The 19,319-nt window shown below is 43.6% G+C and overlaps 1 protein-coding gene across 1 annotated transcript in view; it reads right to left on the bottom strand.

The window, feature by feature from the left end:
• LOC133044310 (uncharacterized) overlaps positions 1 to 19,319 on the bottom strand; it is a 107,744-nt gene that overhangs the window by 19,561 nt on the left and 68,864 nt on the right. Inside the window, 9 exon segments of the mRNA XM_061125702.1 lie at positions 361 to 444; positions 949 to 1,047; positions 2,253 to 2,324; positions 3,527 to 3,610; positions 4,112 to 4,210; positions 5,422 to 5,493; positions 6,711 to 6,794; positions 8,790 to 8,916; positions 17,875 to 18,059. Coding sequence (XP_060981685.1) covers positions 361 to 444; positions 949 to 1,047; positions 2,253 to 2,324; positions 3,527 to 3,610; positions 4,112 to 4,210; positions 5,422 to 5,493; positions 6,711 to 6,794; positions 8,790 to 8,916; positions 17,875 to 18,059 — 906 coding nt within the window.

Below are 19,319 nucleotides of genomic sequence, written 5' to 3'. Positions count from 1 at the left end.
AGTTACATTACCCCACCTCCATGTTCAATAACTCAGTTAATCTGATGACCAAACTCAGGATGACCACTCACATAGGGATTGCACCTGTTATTAAGGATAATTCTAGGCACACCAAAATGAGTAGATGTGCAAGGCAACATGGAGGTGCAGTTGTGGGGAGCCCCCATGTCCTAGAGAACACACAACCCTCACATCACCACCCGCCCTGTTTTAACAGCCCAGAAGCTCTCTGAAAGCCCACGTCTGTGGAATCTTCCTGAGGTTTCACTAAACAGGTGTTTTGACTGAATCATGGGCCAGTGGGCTCTGTCCCCAGTCTCAGTGCCCTGTCCTCTCCCCAGAGGTGCAGGAAGAACAAACCTTTAATCACACCGCCGAGGACACTTTTAATCACATTTTTTACTGAACGCTTCTCAAGGCCTGGTTTATGGCTGGTCTCCACACCTAGGAAAGACAGTAAATTTTGAGAGTTTCAGGAGTCCTGGCCATGAACTAAAACAACAATCAAATATGGATAATAAAATCTTTGTCAACAGTGGACAAATGAGGGAACAACAATGGAAAATACACAATAGTGAAAAGGGAATATGGGAAAGAGCCTGGAGACTTTCCTAATAATGTCACAGCTTTGATATTTGGAGGCAACCTGCACAGGGCTCTTTCTTACATTCCCTGCAGAGCATTCATCCCAGCTTCTTCCAATTATTTTTCATGATAGAGGAATACTCATTATTTGACACCTAAATATTCCTTGTGCCCCAATGTAACTACGTAAAGAAATTTTTTAGATGAATACATATTGGCAGAACATGCACTAAATTTACCATGAAATATTTATGCACTGTTGAGTTTTCAACAAACAGGCTTGTTGATTGAATCATTGATCATAGGTCATTGATCTGAATCCTAGGGGCCTTCCCTCTTCCCCAAGGTGCCGAAAATACAAACCTTTATTCTCCTCACCGAGTGTTGAGTATTCAATCTGGAGTGTTGGCAGTTCCTCTGGCATATGGTTATCGAATTGTATACCAGAAATCATTACTTGACCTATGAAAGAGAGTAATTTAGAGTTTTAGGAGACCTGGTCCGTGAAACAAGAAAAGGAACAAACATGAATAAGATAATGCCAGTCAAAAAACAACAAGGGAAAGGGCCTGGAAACTTTCCTTATATTGTATCAGCCTTGCTCCCACAGGCTACCCCACAAGGGCTGTGTTTCTTGCTTTCCCTTCAGCTGCACCCCTCGTGGCTCGGATCTTTTGACTACTCTTAATAATACAGGAATAAACACTATTAGATAAAGAAATTTTTTACTTGGCCAAAAAAAGTAGGTAGAGAATTTTTTTTTTCAGCTTAAGGCATTGTGTTGGAAAATGGACAAATCAGGTCGTGAGACATGAATAAACTCTTTCCTTTCATAACTGGTCATCTGTTCTAAGAACTCATGTAACATATTTCCCCTGTTCATATGAGGAAACTGCTGATGACTTGGCCAGGAATAAGCAAGTGGGTTGCCTGGTCAAGACAACATACGATAATGTTACAACCCACTTGATACACTATTGATTGGCTAGGAACTGGACAATACAGAAAACTGGGTAGAGTTTCCAGGTCCAGGGGCTGACTTTCACTACTCAGCTCTCCCCAATCCTCACCTGAGCCACCAAATCACAGGGGAGGGTGAGTCTGGGTTTTTTCCTGACACCAAGTATGTGGTTTTTCCAACAACAATCCAATTCCCCTCACCCAGCGGGGCGCCCAGTGTCCATTGACCTCTGAGCCCACATCTGTGGAGTTAGTACTGATGCCACAGGTTGAGGCATCGAGACCTCCCAGACTTCAGATGCCAGCCACGTGTTCTCAGGTTATCATGTTTCTGAACAAGTGACTAAAACTTGACATTTCCACTCTGCCTCCATGCTCAAAAACTCACTCAAACCAGTGACCAAACTCAGGAAAACTCTTAATCACTGTTCTAAGAGTAACATATAGGAAAAAACTCAGAAACAGTGAAATGGAGGAGATCTTTAGGGCTGGATGTAGTGGAGTTGGATGCAGGCTCCATGCCCTCCTGAGCACAGCACCCTCAACCCATCACCGTTTAGCCCCACCTTATAAGCTCTCATAGCCAATATTTATAGATTTTTATTGAGGTTTCACCCAAGAGTCGTATGTATTGAATCATCAGCCAGTGGTGACTGACCTCAGTCTCAGTGCCCTCCTCTCACCCCAGAGGTGCAGAAAGTCCTAACCTTTAAGTGCTTTGTTGACTATTTCAGCCAATCCTGTTAGTATACTGGCTCCCTTTCCGAAAATCTTGGCACCTATGAAAGACAAAACAGTTCAGGAATATTGTACCATGAACCAGGACAATGTTCACGTATGAAAAATAAAACGATAGGAAACGGTAAGACAGAGGGAAGGCATGGAGAATTTTCTAATGTTGTACAAGCCTTGGTCCCATGAACCAACCACACAAGGCCTGTGTTTCATGCTTTCCCGGCAGTTGCTCTTCTCAGTGCTCCAGGTCTGTGTGATTCATTTTTAAACAGAGGGATAATCATTAATTGTCCCATAAATATTCATTCTTTCTGGCCCCAAGTAAGTAGGTACAGAAATGCTTCATGAACATTTACTTTTTCATGACCAAACATGGCCATGAAATGTAAATAAGCTGTTTATATTTATGACTCGTAATATCTTCAAAGAACTCATGAAGCACTTATCTGCTGTTCAGATGAGAACTATACATGACTTGCTGGAGGACACATGGCATGAGGTGACAGGGTCCAAGCAAGATACAGCCTGTCACAACCCACATGATATACTATCCTATTCTGCCTGGAACTCTGAAAATACCGATAACTGGTAACAGCTTCTGGGTGCAATATCCCACTTTCATTACTCCACGGGCCCAGCACTCACTTGAGCTCCCAAAGCACAAGGGAGAGTGAGTTGGGTCTCCTTGACAACAAATATGTGGTGTCTCTAGAAACAACATACTGTTACCCAAATACCCCTGGGGTGTGCAACAACGCAATTTAATTTGGAGTGGAAATTGGTGGAATTAAGATACAGTCTGCATGTTGAGTCGCAGAATTGTCCCGAGTTCGGGAGTCAGCCAATGCGACCATTCCTCGTGATTTGACAAAGTGTCTAAAACTGGGAAGTTACATTACCCCACCTCCATGTTCAATAACTCAGTTAATCTGAGGACCAAACTCAGGAAGACCACTCACATAGGGATCGCACCTGTTATTAAGGATAATTCTAGGCACACCAAAATGAGTAGATGTGCAAGGCAACGTGGAAGTAGAGTTGTGGGGAGCTCCATGTCCTAGAGAACACAGGACCCTCACATCACCACCCTCCCTGTTTTAACAGCCCAGAAGCTCTCTGAAAGCCCACAATTGTGGATTCTTCTTGAGGTTTCACTAAATAGGTGTTTTAATTGAATCACAGGCCAGTGGGCACTGTCCCCAGTCTCAGTGCCCTTCCTCTCCCCAGAGGTGCAGGAAGAACAAACCTTTAAGCACACCACCGAGGATGCCTTTAACCACAGGTAGTACTGAGCGCTTCTCAAGGCCTTGTTTATGGCTTGTCTCCACACCTAGGAAAGACAGTAAATCCAAGAGTTGCAGAGGCCTGGTCCATGGACTAAAACAACCATCACATATGGATAAAAGTATAGTCATCAACAGTGGACAAATGAGGGAACAAAATGGATAATACGCAGTAGTCAAAAGAGAGTGTGGGAATGGGCCTGCAGGCTTTCCTAATAATGCCTCAGTTTTGGTATCAGGAATCAACCTACACAGGGCTCTTTCTTATATTCCCTGCAGAACATTCATCCCAGCTTGCTTTAATTATTTTTCATGATAGAGGAATACTCATTATTTGACACCCAAAGATTCTTTGTGGCCCAAAGTAAGTAGGTAAAGAAATTTTTTAGATTAATACATCTTGTCAGAACATGCGCAAAATTCACCATGAAATGTTTATGGATTGTTGAAGTTTCAAAAAAGATACTTATTGATTAAATCATTGGTCTTTGATCATTGATCCAATCTCAGTGCCCTTCCCTCTTCCGGGAGGTTCAGACACTACAAACCTTTAATCTCCTTACTGAGTGTTGAGTATTCAATCTCCAGTGTTGCCAGTTCCTCTTGTGTATGGTTATCAAATTGAATTCCCGAAATCATCACCTGACCTATGAAAGAGAGTAAATTTCAAGAGTTTCAGGAGACCTGGTCCATGAAACAAGAAAAGGAACAAACAGATAAGATAATATCAGTCAAAAGATAACAAGGGAAAGGGCCTGGAAACGTTCGGTATTTTGTATCAGCCTTGCTTCCCCATGCTACCCCACAAGGGCTGTTTCTTCCTTTCCCTTCAGTTGCCCTCCTCCATGGCTCAACATCTTCTGATTATTCTTAAGAATAATACAGTAATAAACATTATTTGCCAAAGGTGTATTATTATTTGGCCACAGCAAGTAGGTAGAGGAATTTTTTTTTTTCAGATTAACACATTGTAGTAGGAAATGGACAAATCTGGTCATGACACGTGAATAAAGTCTTTCTATTCATAGCTCGTCATCTGTTCTAAGAACTCATGTAACATGTTTCCCCTGTTCAGATGAGGAAATTGCTGATGACTTGCACCAGGACAAAAGCATGTGGGTTGCCTGGTCAGGACAAGATACTATCATGTCACAATCCATTTGATACACTATAAATTGGCCAGGAACTCGACAATACAGAGAACTGGGGAGAGTTTCCAGGTCCTGGGTCTTACTTTCACTACTCACCTCTCCCCAAGCCTCACCTGAGCCCTCACATCATAGGAGAGGGTAAGTCCAGGTTTTTTCCTGACACGAAATACGTGGTTTTTCCACCAACCATCCAATTCCCAACACCCAGTGGGCCGCCCACTCTCAATTGATTTCTGATACCACATCTGTGGAGTTACTGCAAATGACACACTTTGGGATAGCAAGACTGCCTTGACTTCAGATGCCCACCACGTCTTCTCAAATTATCATCTTCCTGACCAAGTGACTTAAACCTGAAATTTCAATGACTCTACCTCTATGCTCAAAAACTCAATCGAACCAGCCCCCATACTCAGGAAAACTCTTAATCACTGTTCTCAGGTTAATGTCCAGGAAAAATCTCAGAAACAGTGAAATGGAGATCTTTATGGCAAGGGAGGAATGGAGTTTGACAGAGTGTCCACACCCTCCTGAGTAGAGCACCATCACCTCACAACCATTTCCTCCCATCTCATAAGCTCTCTGAGCCAATATTTATGGGTTAAATGAAGTTTCAGTCAATAGTCATATGTGTTGAATCATCAGCCAGTGGTGACTGATTTCAGTCTCAGTGCCCTTTTCTCTCCCCAGAGGTGCAGAGTTCTAACCTTTAAGTGCTTTGTTGATTATTTCAGCCAATCCTGTTAATATACTGGCTCCATTTCCAACAATCTTAGTACCTGTGAAAGACAGAGATTTCAAATTTTTCAGGAATATTGGACTATGAGCCAGGACAATGTTCAAATATGAAAAGTAAAATGATATTCAAATGGGACAAAGAAAAAGGCCTGGAGAATTTGCTAATATTGTACAAGCCTTGGTCCCATGAGCCAACCACACAAAGAGTGGGTTTCATGCTTTCCCAGTATTTCCTCTTCTCAGTGGTCCAGGTCTGTGTGATTAAATTTTAAATAGAGGGATAATCCTTATTTGACCCATAAGTATTCTTTCTTTCGACCCCTAGTAAACAGGTAGAGAAATCATTCATGAACATATCCTGGTATAAAATGACCAAACATGGCCATGATATTTGAATAAGCTGTTTATATTTATGACTCATAAAATGTTCCAAGAAGTCATGCAGCACTTATCTGCTGTTCAGATGAGTACTATAGATGACCTCCTGGGGGACACATGGCATGAGGGTGACAGGGTCTGAACAAGATATACACTGTCACAACCCAATTGATACACTCTCCTATTCTGAAGGGAACTCTGAAAATACTGACAATTGATAACAGTTTCTGGGTGCAGTGTCCCACTTTCATTACTCCCCTGGCCCAGCACTCACCTGAGCTCCCAAAGCACAAGGGAGAGTGAGCTGGGTTTCCTTGACACCAAATATGTGGTGTCTCTCGAAACAACACCCAATTCCCCAAACACCCCCTGGGTGTGCAACAATGCAATTTAATTCGGATAGGAAATTGGGGGAGTTAACATACATTCTGCATGTTGAGGTCTCAGAACTGTCCTCACTTCAGATGCCAGCCATGTGGGCCCATCACTCATGATTTGACAAAGTGTCTAAGACTGGGAAGTTCCATTACCCCACCTCCATGTTCAATAACTCAGTTAATCTGATGACCAAACTCAAGAAGACCACTCACATAGGGATCGCACCTTGTTATTAAGGATAATTCTAGGCACACCCAAATGAGTAGATGTGCAAGGCAACGTGGAAGTGGAGTTGTGGGGAGCCCTCATGTCCTAGAGAACACAGGACCCTCACAGCACCACCCTCCCTCTTTTAACAGCCCAGAAGCTCTCTAATGCCCCACATTTCTGGATTCTTCTTGAGGTTTCACCAAACAGGTATTTTGCTTGAATGATTGGCCAGTGGGGACGGTTCCCAATCTCAGTGCCCTGTCCTTTTCCCAGAGGTGCAGAAAGATCAAACCTGTAATCACACCGCCGAGGATACTTTTAACCACATTTACTACTGAACGCTTCTCAAGTTCCCGTGTATGGCTTGTCTCCAGACCTATGAAAGACAGTAAATTCCAAGAGTTTTAGGATGCCTGGTCTATGAACTAAAACAAGCATCAAATATGGATAATAAAATAGTAGTCAGCAATGTACAAAGGAGGAAGAACATATGGATAATAAACAATATTCAAAAGGGAACATGGGAAAGGGCCTGGAGACTTTCCTAATAATGTCTCAGCTTTGGTATCAGGAGTCAACCTATAACAGGTTGTTTCTTACATTTCCTGCAGAACATTCATCCCAGGTTTTTCTGATTATTTTTCAGATAGAGGAATACTCATTATTTGACACATAAATATTCTTTGTTTCCTAAACTAGGTAGTTAAAGAAATTTTTTTAGAGTAACACATCGCGGCAGAACATGCACAAAATTCACCATGAAATGTGATTCAATTTTTATATTCATCACTAGTGATCTTTTCAAAAAGCCATGTAACATGTATCCCCTGTTCTGATGAGAAAACTGCAGATGACTTGCCCCAGGACATGGCATGTGTGTTTCAGGGTGAGGACAAGATTTTGGCATGTTACAACCTATTTGATACAGTCCTTGATTATCCCAGGAACTCTGAAAATACTGATAAGTGGAAACAATTTATGGGTGCAATATGTATTTCCATTACTCCCCCTCTTTGAAGCATCACCTGAACCGCCAATCACAGGGGAGAGTGATTCTGGGTTTTTCCCTCACACCAAATATGTGGTGTCTCTACCAACAGCAACCAATTACCCAAACACCCACTGGGTGTTCAACAAATCCATTTACTTCTGATGGGAATCGATGGAGTTACTGCAGATTCTAAAGGTTGAGGGCTCAAGACTCTCCTCAGTTCAGATGGCAGCCATGAGGTCACGAGTCAATCATGCTTGAGACCAAACAACTAAAATGGGGGGCAGGCAGGTCTATGACCCCAACTTCAAAATTCAACAACTCAGTAGAACCCGTGGCTGAACTTCAGGAAACCATTGCTTACTATTCCCAGATTAATGTACAAAATATAACTCGAGGCAGCAAAACGGAAGAGATGTGTAGGACAAAGGGAGTGGGAGGTGTCCCCAGCATCTGTGCCCTAGTGAGCATAGCACCCTCACTTCAACTTCCTTTATTCACCAACCCACAAGCTCTCTGAGCCCAGTTTTTATGTCTTTCTTCCTAGGGATCACTAAATAGGCACATTGGTTGGATAAGCCATTGGTGATTGATCTCACTTTCAGTTCCCTCCCTTCTCCTCAGAGGTGCTGGAAAAACTGTAAACGTTAAATGGATTCTTGTGGTTTCTTGGACACAAACCACACCTCAAGGTTACCTTGTGTTGCCTTTTGTTACTCATCTCATAATATCTAAAGTAAGGAAACTGCAAGAGTTTTAGGAGAAAAGAGTTGGACACGACTGAACGACTTTCACTTTACTTACTTTTATTACTAACTACAGTGAGGTTCAGGGACATGGCCGGGAACAAGAATAGAGATTCTCAGAAATGGGGTTCCTGATCTGGCAGAATTTTGAGACATATATATATATATTTTTTTTTTTTTTTTAATAAATATCCTCATGAGAGTCATGATGTCAGTGGAGTTAAAAGTCTGCAACTAAAGACTTCCCTGGTAGTCCAATAGAAAAGAATCCACATGCTAATACACAGGACTTGGGTTCTATCCCTGGTTGTGAAGATTCCACTTGCCTTGCGGCAACTAAGAAGATGAACTGCAACTACTGAGCCCAGATGCTTAGAGCCCCTGATCTACAACAAGAGAAACCACCCCAACAAGATTCCACACTCTGCAACCAGAGAGTAGACTCCGGAACTAGAGAATATCCTTGAATAGGGAGGAAGACCAGTGCTGCCAAAACCAAAGAAACAAACAAAATTCCTGGCCAGCATGACAGGAGAGAGGGTTGGCAACACCCACTCCTCATCTGCCCCACCCACTTTCATGGACTTCCATCATTTTCCCAGAAGCTGTAGAAGAGAGGTGAGGCTGGACCTACCTTCATCCTGGATATGGTGTATATTCAGCGGGGTGCTGTCCACCAGGATAACCAGGAGGACAAGAAGGGCTGCGGAGAGGCAGAGCCGTCTCATCTTGGTGGCCTTGCAGGAGGGCTCCTGAGGATGCTGAGGACAGACAGACTGACCTTTTAATATCCTGGCAGAGGGGTGGGATCAGGTGATGAGGAGGGGAGTGGGCAAGGGGAGGAGCTGGGTCAGTCCTGTTTATTGCGTAATCTGCCTACCTAACCATGCCTCCTGCTTCTGTCTGCAGGGCTCAAATATTCAGTAAGAACACTTCTCAGACTTGATGATGCCTGTGGGTCTCATGTAAACACAGATTGTGATCAGACAGATGGAGGGAGCATCCCAGCCCCTAGAGCAGTGCCTGGCATGTGATACATAAATGGATGAGAGTAGATCAGAAGACAGATAAGCAACTAGCAATGTGTTAGCCCAGGTTCTCCATTTCAGCCTTCCGCATGAGTCATCTCACCTGGACCTCAATGCCCTGACCCCCTTCACCTACCTCAGATGACAGGTGTGACACAGGTCACCTTCCTAAAACCATTGCCACAACTTCTCCCATGGATGGACACTTGCACTTTACCAGGCATTTGTCCAGTCAGGAACTTAGCTGGTGAAGGTGACATCATCCTGGGCTCTAACCCTGTTTATGCATTGAAAAACGAATAAAGGAAGAGGCTGAGGAGAAGCAGGGAGCTGAACATGTATCCGCAGCATGACCCACAGTCGTCCCTCATCTGGTTTCATCAACTAGTTAAAAACCTAAGACCATGGAATCTGACCCCATTATTTCATGGCAAATAGAAGGGTAAAAGGTGTTAAGTAGTGACAGGTTTCCCCTAATTAGGCTCTAAAATCACTGTGGTTGGTGACTGCAGGTGTGAAATCAGACGATTGCTTCTTTTTAGCAAAGTATGACAAACCTAGATAGTGTGTTGAAAAGTAGAGACATCACTTTGCAAAAAAAGTTCCATATAGTCAAGTCTATGGTCTCATTGGTCACATATGCTTGTGAGCTCTGGACCAGAAAGAAGGCAGAGTGCCGAAGAATTGATGCTTTGGAACTGTGGTTCTGGAGAACACTCCTGAAGTCCCTTGGACAGCAAAAAGATCAAACTAGTCAATCTTAAGGGAAATGAACCCTGAATACTCATTGGTAGGTCTGATGCTGAAGCTGAAGCTCCAGTATTTTGATCATCTGATGTGAACAGCCAACTCACTGGAAAAGTCCCTGATGCTGGAAAAGATTGAGGGTAGAAGGAGAAGAGGTGTCAGGGGAAGAGATGACTGGATGGCATCACCAATGCAATGGACATAAACTTGGGCAAACTCGGGTGATGGTGAGGGACACGGAGGCCTGGCATGCTGCTCTCCATGGAGTTGCAAGGAGTGGGACATGCCTGGGTGTCTGAATAACAGCACAATCTGGTATTACTATCACTATTATCGTATCTGACATTCATCAAATGGTTACTCTGCTAACATTTGAACAAAGCATTTAACAAATACATCTCTTTCACTCTCATCATGATCCTTTGAGATTGATAAAGAGAAAAGCAATCTCTGAGTTCTAAGACCTGAGCTGGTACCACCAACAGCCCTTCTGTTATCCTGCTCAACATAAACATTTTACAATGCTTCAACATCAGATGAGACCATACTGGGTTGGTGAAAGTTCTAGACAAAAATAGGATATTGGATAATCATGCTTGAGCACTGAACAAAGGAGCTACATTACACAAATCACCGATATGATCAAACACTTATCTTGTGTGAGTGTTATTTCTTGGCCAAGTACAGCTCATACCTCTATCTAGTCTTTCCTTCTTAAAGGTAAGATTAAGATACTCAGAGAATTACTTCACTTCCTCAGAGAACTACTCCACTTCCTAAACATCATCCATCCAGACAAAGCCAGCTTTCTGAAACCCTCCCCAAATTCAACTCATAGAAGCCCACATCTTTTAATTTCTGTGGACGAGGGGAAGCAGGGAGCTGAACTTGTACCAACAGTCATCCCCTCATCTGGTTTCACCAACAGGAAAGAGCTGTCTGCCTGAGTGTATATCAGGGGGCCTCGGAAGACCACGAATAGCCACCCCCTTCCTCCTGCTCTCTCCCTCAATGGCAACGGGGACATAGGACCTCGGTTTGGGTACCAGCTCTGCATTTTCCTAACTTCGTGCCTGAGGGTTTAAGCCTCTCAGAATTACGTGTCTTCAGGTGTTACCTGAGATCCATGCTGCACACTCATGTGGTTGCCATGGAAGCAATGGATGCAACAGGCATATAGTCCTTCTCCCTAGAAGTTAGTCTTTGTAGTAGTAACAATAACAGTAATGAGTAATTACTCTAATTAAAATTTAAATCCTTCATTGTAGCAGGCATTATCCTAGACACATGAAACATAAAATTCATCTAATCCTAAGAAATCTTTAAAGAAAGGGGGAGAAACTGTTGACATATCTGTGTGTTACTGAAGAGGTACCTGAGATAACAAGAAATAAAGTAATTTGCTTAGATCATAGCTTGTTGAGAGAGGATTTGGGCCCAGTGATCTGACTTAGAGTCTATGCACATGCATTCTGCTGCATTGCAAGCTGTAAATTAGAGTGCACACAAGTCACATCCACCATCCCGTCACTCACTCGTGTTTAATACTTGTACTTACAAACATAGAGCACGGTTGAGAATGGCAGGAGCTCTCAGTACCAAGCTGGCTTAGTACACATGTACATCGGGAGTGGGTGACTCACAAAAGAAGCCACTGTGAGTGGAGGGTCCCTCTCTCCTGGGACATTCCATGTGCATGATTTCATTTAGCCTCATGTCAGTTCTGCAATATCTGGGATTCTCATATCACGGTGTCAAGCAGAAAGGAGAGGCTCAGAGAGGTAATGCCACTTGCTCAGGACACACAACCTGCAGATGGTACAACAAGGATTCACGTTCAGAAGGCGCTCTGGTCCTGCCTCTCTTCCTGCCTCAATGTCTGCATCTGAGACCACATTGTAGCTGAGACTCTCCCCAAAAGAAACTCCTCTTTTCTCCCCTCTCCTCTCTCATCGGTATGTCTTTTTCTCCCAGTGTTCTCCTCTCCCGGTCCTCCTTACTCTGGTCAAAATTAGAGGCCCCCAGTTCTGCTAGCCCCCTGATAGGCCAGTTCTGACTCCACCTCCATGCTCCCTGCTCATGTAAGTGTGGTCTCTAACTAGAAACCTCGCTGACCCCTGCAGGCAGGCCTCTTTAGAAAAACTGCAGGACAGGAACAAACAGTGGATGTACACCGGATGAAGACAAGTGATGCCAACCCTCTGGGACCCCAGGTCATATCTCTGCTTCTGTTCCTCAGTATCTCCATCTGAATAATGGCAATCTTCAATTCCATGCTATCTAAGGCCACATCTTCAAATGGATGGAATGCACCTGGGGCAGAGATAAGATTTTAGATATTTCAGATGCTGTGCCATGGGAGAGGTACTTTCACATCCAAGTAATGTGACTGCTTTCTTGCTACATGATACAGAGTACCTGACTTTTGAGCCCCATGGTATATTTTTTTAAATTATGTCCAAGATTAAAAGGGAGCATAAACTAGAGGTTGCACGTCTGGCTAGACTATATGTAATATAAGCTCACAGAGGTGATTTTACAATTTTAGGCATTTATAAGACTTCACAGTGGGAGATTTAATTTATTTTTTTTCCCATTTGTTTTTATTAGTTGGAGGCTGATTACTTCACAACATTGCAGTGGGTTTTGTCATACATTGACATGAATCAGCCATGGATTTACACATATTCCCCATCCCAATTCCCCCTCACACCTCCCTCCCCACCCCATCCCTCTGGGTCTTCCCAGTGCACCAGCCCTGAGCACTTGTCTCATGCATCCAACCTGGGCTGGTGATCTGTTTCACCCTTGATGATATATGTGTTTCGATGCTGTTCTCTCTAAACATCCCACCCTCGCCTTCTCCCACAGAGTCCAAAAGTCTGTTCTGTACATTTGTGTCTCTTTTTCTGTTTTGCATATAGGGTATTGTTACCATCTTTCTAAATTCCATATATATGCATTAGTATACTGTATTGGTCTTTATCTCTCTGGCTTACTTCACTCTGTATAATGGGCTCCAGTTTCATCCACCTCATTAGAACTGATTCAAATGAATTCTTTTTAATGGCTGAGTAATATTCCATGGTGTATATGTACCACAGCTTCCTTATCCATTCGTCTGCTGATGGGCATCTAGGTTGCTTCCATGTCCTGGCTATTATAAACAGTGCTGCGATGAACATTGGGGTGCACGTGTCTCTTTCAGATCTGGTTTCCTCGGTGTGTATGCCCAGAAGTGGGATTGCTGGGTCATATGGCAGTTCTATTTCCAGCTTTTTAAGAAATCTCCACAATGGAGAGATCACAACAGACAACACTGAAATACAAAGGATCATAAGAGACTACTACCAGCAGCTCTATGCCAATAAAATGGGAAATTTAATTTAAAAATTTTCTATCAATGCAGGACAAGTAACCCAACTGGCATCACAGTCCTGGTATTTAATAAAAACCATGGGTCTCAATGTGAGTGAGCATCAGAATCCCTTAATCATTTGGCCAAACACAGATTTGAGATCTTCATCCCCAGATTTTGGTTTCAGTAGCACATGGTAGGACCTGAGTAGCTGCATCAACAAGGTTTCCAAGGCACTGGAGGTGCTGCTCAAGGGACCACACTTTCAAAACTCTGAACTAAGCTAACAAGAGTGGCTCTTTTTTCAGGAGGGGAGCATTCTCTTCAATTTCCATAAGCCCCACCATTTCATATCGTCTGCCTGCCTCCACCTCACACAAAATACTTCCATTCACATTACTCACTTGTCCTGAAGGGCATTTAAAATTGTGACCTGTCATGTGGGCTCAGAGGAAGTGTTGATAAAAAGATAGCTTGCTCTTCTTTAACAATCTTATCAATCAACTATCATTATTCCTTTTTCAGAGATGAAGATACCGAATTACAGCTACAGAAAAGTAACTTTCTGAAAGACAAACAGCTGAAAATCACGAGGAAGACATTTGGCTGTTTGTCAAGTGTCACCAGGTATTTCAAAATCACTAACAAACAAACATATGAACACCACCCAAGCAAATCTATTTGGTATTAACACAGACGATGCATCAAAGATTTTGGGCATGACTTCATGAATGTCACATCATATTCACAAGGATATGAGGTGGTCCCAGCCTCTCTGGCAGCATCCAGGCAGCCACATTCCAAAGGCTCTCGAAGTGCTGGTGGGGTGGAGGATGAAGGTGAGGATGCAGTGATGAAGAAGATTACAGCAAGAATCAGGAATTCAGATTTCAGGCTCCACTTTCACTTCAGACTGGAGGAGATTTTCTCCTGCATTGTTTCCATCTGTACTAAAATATTCATGGACTGTATCCTTTGTGCCTGGAGCTGGGCAATGTTCTAGGGATAAAGGGAAGACTTGCTCTCATGATGGTTAGAGCCAACTAATTGAGACAGAAGTAAAGCAAGTACTCATATGGGAGAGAGGAAAGAGACAGATTTCAGCTGAGAAGGGCTTAGTTGAGAAGCAAGAGGGAAAGGCTGAATATTGTCACAAGCAGTCAGAGTTCAACCCTGACCGGGTATTCCTTGGACTTCAGCCTCTCAAGGTAGACCAGTTTCCATGACCTCTGCAAAAGAGAGGAACTTGCAGATTGAATCTCTGAAGCCCCGAACCTGGACCCTGTGTACCTGGATATGACCTAGGCCTTCCTAAAAATGAGCAACAACAGTCCTCTAAGGATCACAATGACCACCAAGAAGGAAGTGAATTTTTGAAGCCAAGGTGGGGGACTCAGCAGCACTACTGACCTGCTCTGGAGGTAGCTGACTTACTCTTCCCATCTAAGAGAGGGGAGCATGAGAGTAAGCTCAGGTTACCATGACAGTGCTGCTACGGCTGACCTTTTGCCAAGCTGGTCCCTGGAGGACTTGCTCAGCCCATAGCTTCTCCTGGGAGGTAGCAAAGAGAATAGTCACTGTGGGCGTTTGTGAGGAGTGTGTGTCCTCCTGAGCTCCACCTTTTCCCCTAGCCCTTGCCCTCTCCCCATGCCCTGCCTGCTATCTTACTCAGGATAGGGTATCACCTTCCGGGGCCTTAACACAGCCGGGCCCCCATTGTAGTCTTTGATTTTAACAGTTTAGCTACCATATACAAAGGTCTCCTAGAACCTGGACTTGGCAATGTAGAAGTGTCTGCTTCTTTTGGCCTCGTAGGGACCTATGTACAGTAGTTCCAGACAGACGTCAAGCCACAGGGCTGTAGGGATGGGGGGATCTCCATGAAATAGGACAATGTGCATTATAGCTGGGTCTAAAAGGCAAACAACAGAAAATATCAGTTTGTTTGCACTGAGAGTGTTAGGGGTGCAGGGGTGTGAAAACCCAGAGGGATGGGTTGAGGAGGGAGGTGGGAGGGGGTTCAGGATGGGAGGGGACACATGTACACTCATGGCTGATTCTTTTAAATGTATGGCAAAAGTCACCACAATATTGTAAAGTTAATTAGCCTCCAATTCAAATAAATTAATTTTAAAAATTAAAGAAATTACCAGTTTGCTTGCAATAGAGAGTGGTAGGGGTGCAGGGATGTGAATGTGAAAAGGCCCTTTCATATCCTGCTTTGTAGGACATTGTTACTAATGTTGTTAGGATTCGGATCAATGGGGTAATATTGTAAATATTTACATATCATTACTGAATATTTATATATGCATTGGCATGTTGCCAATGATTAGCTGCAGATAGAACAAGAATAAAGGATACATATTAAGGATATTCTCCATATGTTGATCAAGACTGGAGCTAGACAATGGTCCACGAGTTTATCACCATTCATGAGTTTACTGGTCACTCTCCACACTACAGTCACAAGCACCCTATTTCAAAGTGAATCATATTCCATGGCTCCAATGACCAGTCCCTCAGTGACCCTAGCTTTCTAAGAGTCAGATTCTGGTTCTTTAAATTCTACAAGCCTCTTCATGACTTGTCCCCAGACCCTCTCTGTCTCATCTCCTCCACTCCCCTTCCCCTCAACCCTCTCAGCCTCAGCCACTCTGGATCTGGCTGCTGCTCAAAGTTTCAGGCACTTTTTTGGAAGGAGCTGATCAAAACCTCCTTATCACAGAGCATTTCTCTGATGCTTGCCATCCACCTTTACCCCCATCACTCTCTTTCTTCACAACACTCATCATAACCTGGCATAGGATTTTCCCCATTCTTTATTGTGTGTTTCCCTCCATTATTGTGTGTATGTTATTTTCCTATATTTTGTTTATAGTTGTTTCCTTACTTGAAAAAACTATGCTTTCAGAATCAAAAAGATACATTTTGATAAGTATTTCTCAAGTAAATGACTCTCCTGTTTCAGACTCATGCCAAGTGTATCATCATTGAAGAGAGTGGATAAAGTAAAAATTCTATTAGTCTTTATGATAATGAGGCCTAGATATATAAATATGAGTGCAACTGTCATGTATATCATTATAGAAAATTAAAATATACTCTGATAGAGGAGCAAGGGGAAGGGCATTGAGTCTTGACTAATATCATATCCGCCTGGGGAGAGCAATTTTGGCCCCAGGAGCAAACTCAACAAAGTATTGTATTTCTTGCTCTGCCTGCAGTTGCCTCTGAAGAGAAGACCCTCAGCTGTCCTACAAGTCTCTGATTAATTTCATCACAGGGATATGATCATTAGAGAAAAATAGGTAGGTCGACAAATCTTTCAGATGAAAATTTTTGCTGGAAAATGGACACAACTGACAACAAAGGTGTAAATTCTTTGTACTCATGACTGGTATTCCTTTTAAAAATCTGTAAAAACATGATGACCCTGCTGTCATGAAAAAGCTGCAAATGGGAATATTCTAGGACACACAGCATGTAGGTAGTAGGATGAGAACAAGACACAATCTGCAAAACCCATTTAATCAAGTCCCTGATTCTGTCGGGAATTCTGAAAATGCAGAGAACTACTGAGGGGTTCTAAACACTCTGTTTAACATATTATAGTCCCCTTACCCTGGATCTCACCCGAGACGCAAATGGAAGAAAACAGTGAGTCTGGGTTTTGTCCCTGACAACAAACATGTGGGGTCTCTGCCAACAGCATCCAGTTCCCCTACATCCACTGGGCACCCAGCAGTATATTCACTTTTGACACTAAATCCGCAGAGGTGACCCAGACCCCACGTGGTGAGGGCTCCATCCTTGAGGACAACCCACACTTCCAAGTGTTGATCACGAGCCTTGGGGTCACTTACACCCATGACCAACTGACTGTTAATTCAGGTATTGCTTGACCCAACTCCCATGCTGAACGAGTTATCAGGATCACTCACAGAAATGGGGACCCTTTACTTACGGTCCCCTCTCATATAAACTCCCCACTGAATAAAATAAAACTCCAAGACAGCAAAAGGGAGGAGAAGCATAAGGCAAACAGGGAGAAGGAAATTCTGAGTGTCCATGCCATCTCAGGACACTCCTCCCTTAAACCATTGATGTTATCACCCCTCTGAAAGTCTCTGAATGCAGTCTTCAAGGGTTTTAATTGGCAGTTTGAAGTGGTCAGTTTGACTGAATCTTTGGCCATTCTTGGTGGAACTCAGTATCCATTCTCTCTTCCCCAGAGAGATTGGGGACTGAAAATTCTAAGCTTCTAATCATATGATGGCATATTCTGGAGTCCAGGTGTACACAGATACTATCTAAGGTCTGATCCTTCACAGATTTCAGTACTTAGAGAAAGACAATAAATTCCAAGAGTTTCTGGATTCCTGGGGCATGAACCAGGACAAAGATCAAATATGGATATTTTAACTATCCTAAATGACATTTAGGGACAAGGTAGAGACTAGGAATAGACAGTCTCAGAGATGAAATTCATGATTTTGTAAAATGAGGTGGGATAATTTTATTAAAAGCAGAACACATATTGATATTTTCTGAGAGTCAAAAATGTACTGGGTTCAACTGCTCACTTCGAGAAGAAATCCAGAGAGGGCTGGCAGCATCCTCCACACCCCTCTTCCCACCCCTTCCATGCACTCACCACCTTCCCCTCCAGTCTGTAGGGGAGAGGTGAGCTGGGATGTACCCCGGAGCTGGTTGCTGGTTTCATCCCCCAGAATGCTGACCAGAACGGTGTCCAGGAAAATCAGCAGGGCTGCAAAGAAACAGAGTCTGCTCATGTTTGCGGTCTTGCAGAAGGGCATCTATGGAAAAACGAATGTTCACAGAACTGCTTACACCCCAGCAGATGGGTAAGAACAGGCCAGAAGAAGAGAAGTGTGGAAATGGAGGATTTGGGGTCAGTCACGTACAATGTGTAATCTCCCTGCCTTCCATTGTCCTGCTTCTCCCTGTGTTTTTGTGTCTGCTGAGTCACTTCATATTGTCTGACTCTGACACCCCATAGGATGCAACTTGCCAGGCTCCTCTGTCCTGCTTGTGTCCTGCAAATGAACAGTGACTTCAGTCTTCAAACTTGACTCTGTCTGTGGTCTCATGAAAACATAAAACATGATTCTACAGGTGGAATTTTGTCCAATATGGTCGTCAAGAAGCATCCCAGCACCTAGAGCACTGCATGGCACGTGAAGGTTGGTCTGAGGGTGGATGAGAGCAGATCAAAGGACTGCTAGGCAATCAGCAGTGTGTTAGGCCAAGTCCTCCTTTACAGCCTCATGCAGCTGTCTTCATATCTACATGTCAGTGCTCTCACATTAACCCAATTTATTTCAGAACAGGTGTGACACAGGTAAGTTTCCTGCAACCATTGTGGCAGCATCTCTAATGGAACACAGAAGCTAGTTACTTGGAACTGGTCTAAAGAGATGTTGAGCCAGGGAAAAGAATCTCCATTGGGGCACAAACTCTGATATTCTGGGTAGAAATAAAGTAAAGGGAGTGGGCAGAATGGTAGTAAAGACATAAACATGTCTCCAGAGCATGAACACCCATTACCCTCCCTTGGTTTCACATAACAGGAGAGCTGCCTGCCAGAGTGGGCCTCAGGGGCTAGAGTGAATCTCAGGGACCTTGGAAGATTACCTACCACCAATCTACCAAACCACAACTCAGGCCTCCACACTAGTGATTTTTGTACCAAGGAGCCCTGGCCCTGACACTGGTACAAGAAGGAACTTAGTTGGTGAAGGTGATGTCATCCTGGGCTACAACTTTGTTTATGCATCAAAAACCAAGTAAGGGGAAGGAGCAGAGGGGAAGAAGGGAGCTGAACTTTTATCCACAGCATGAACATTCATCTCTCATCTGGTTTCACCAACAGGAGAGCTGTCTGCCTCTGTGGATATCAGGGGACTTTGGAAGAACACTGGTAGCCACCCCATTCCTCCTGCTCTCTCCCTCACTGGTGATGGGGCCACAGGACCTTGGTTTGGGTACCAGCTCTGCATTTTCCTAA

This window comes from Dama dama, chromosome 23 (genome assembly GCF_033118175.1).
Source record: "Dama dama isolate Ldn47 chromosome 23, ASM3311817v1, whole genome shotgun sequence".
NCBI lineage: Eukaryota > Metazoa > Chordata > Mammalia > Artiodactyla > Cervidae > Dama > Dama dama.
Note: the sequence above shows the minus strand (reverse complement) of the source record. Positions and strands in the feature narration are given on the sequence as shown.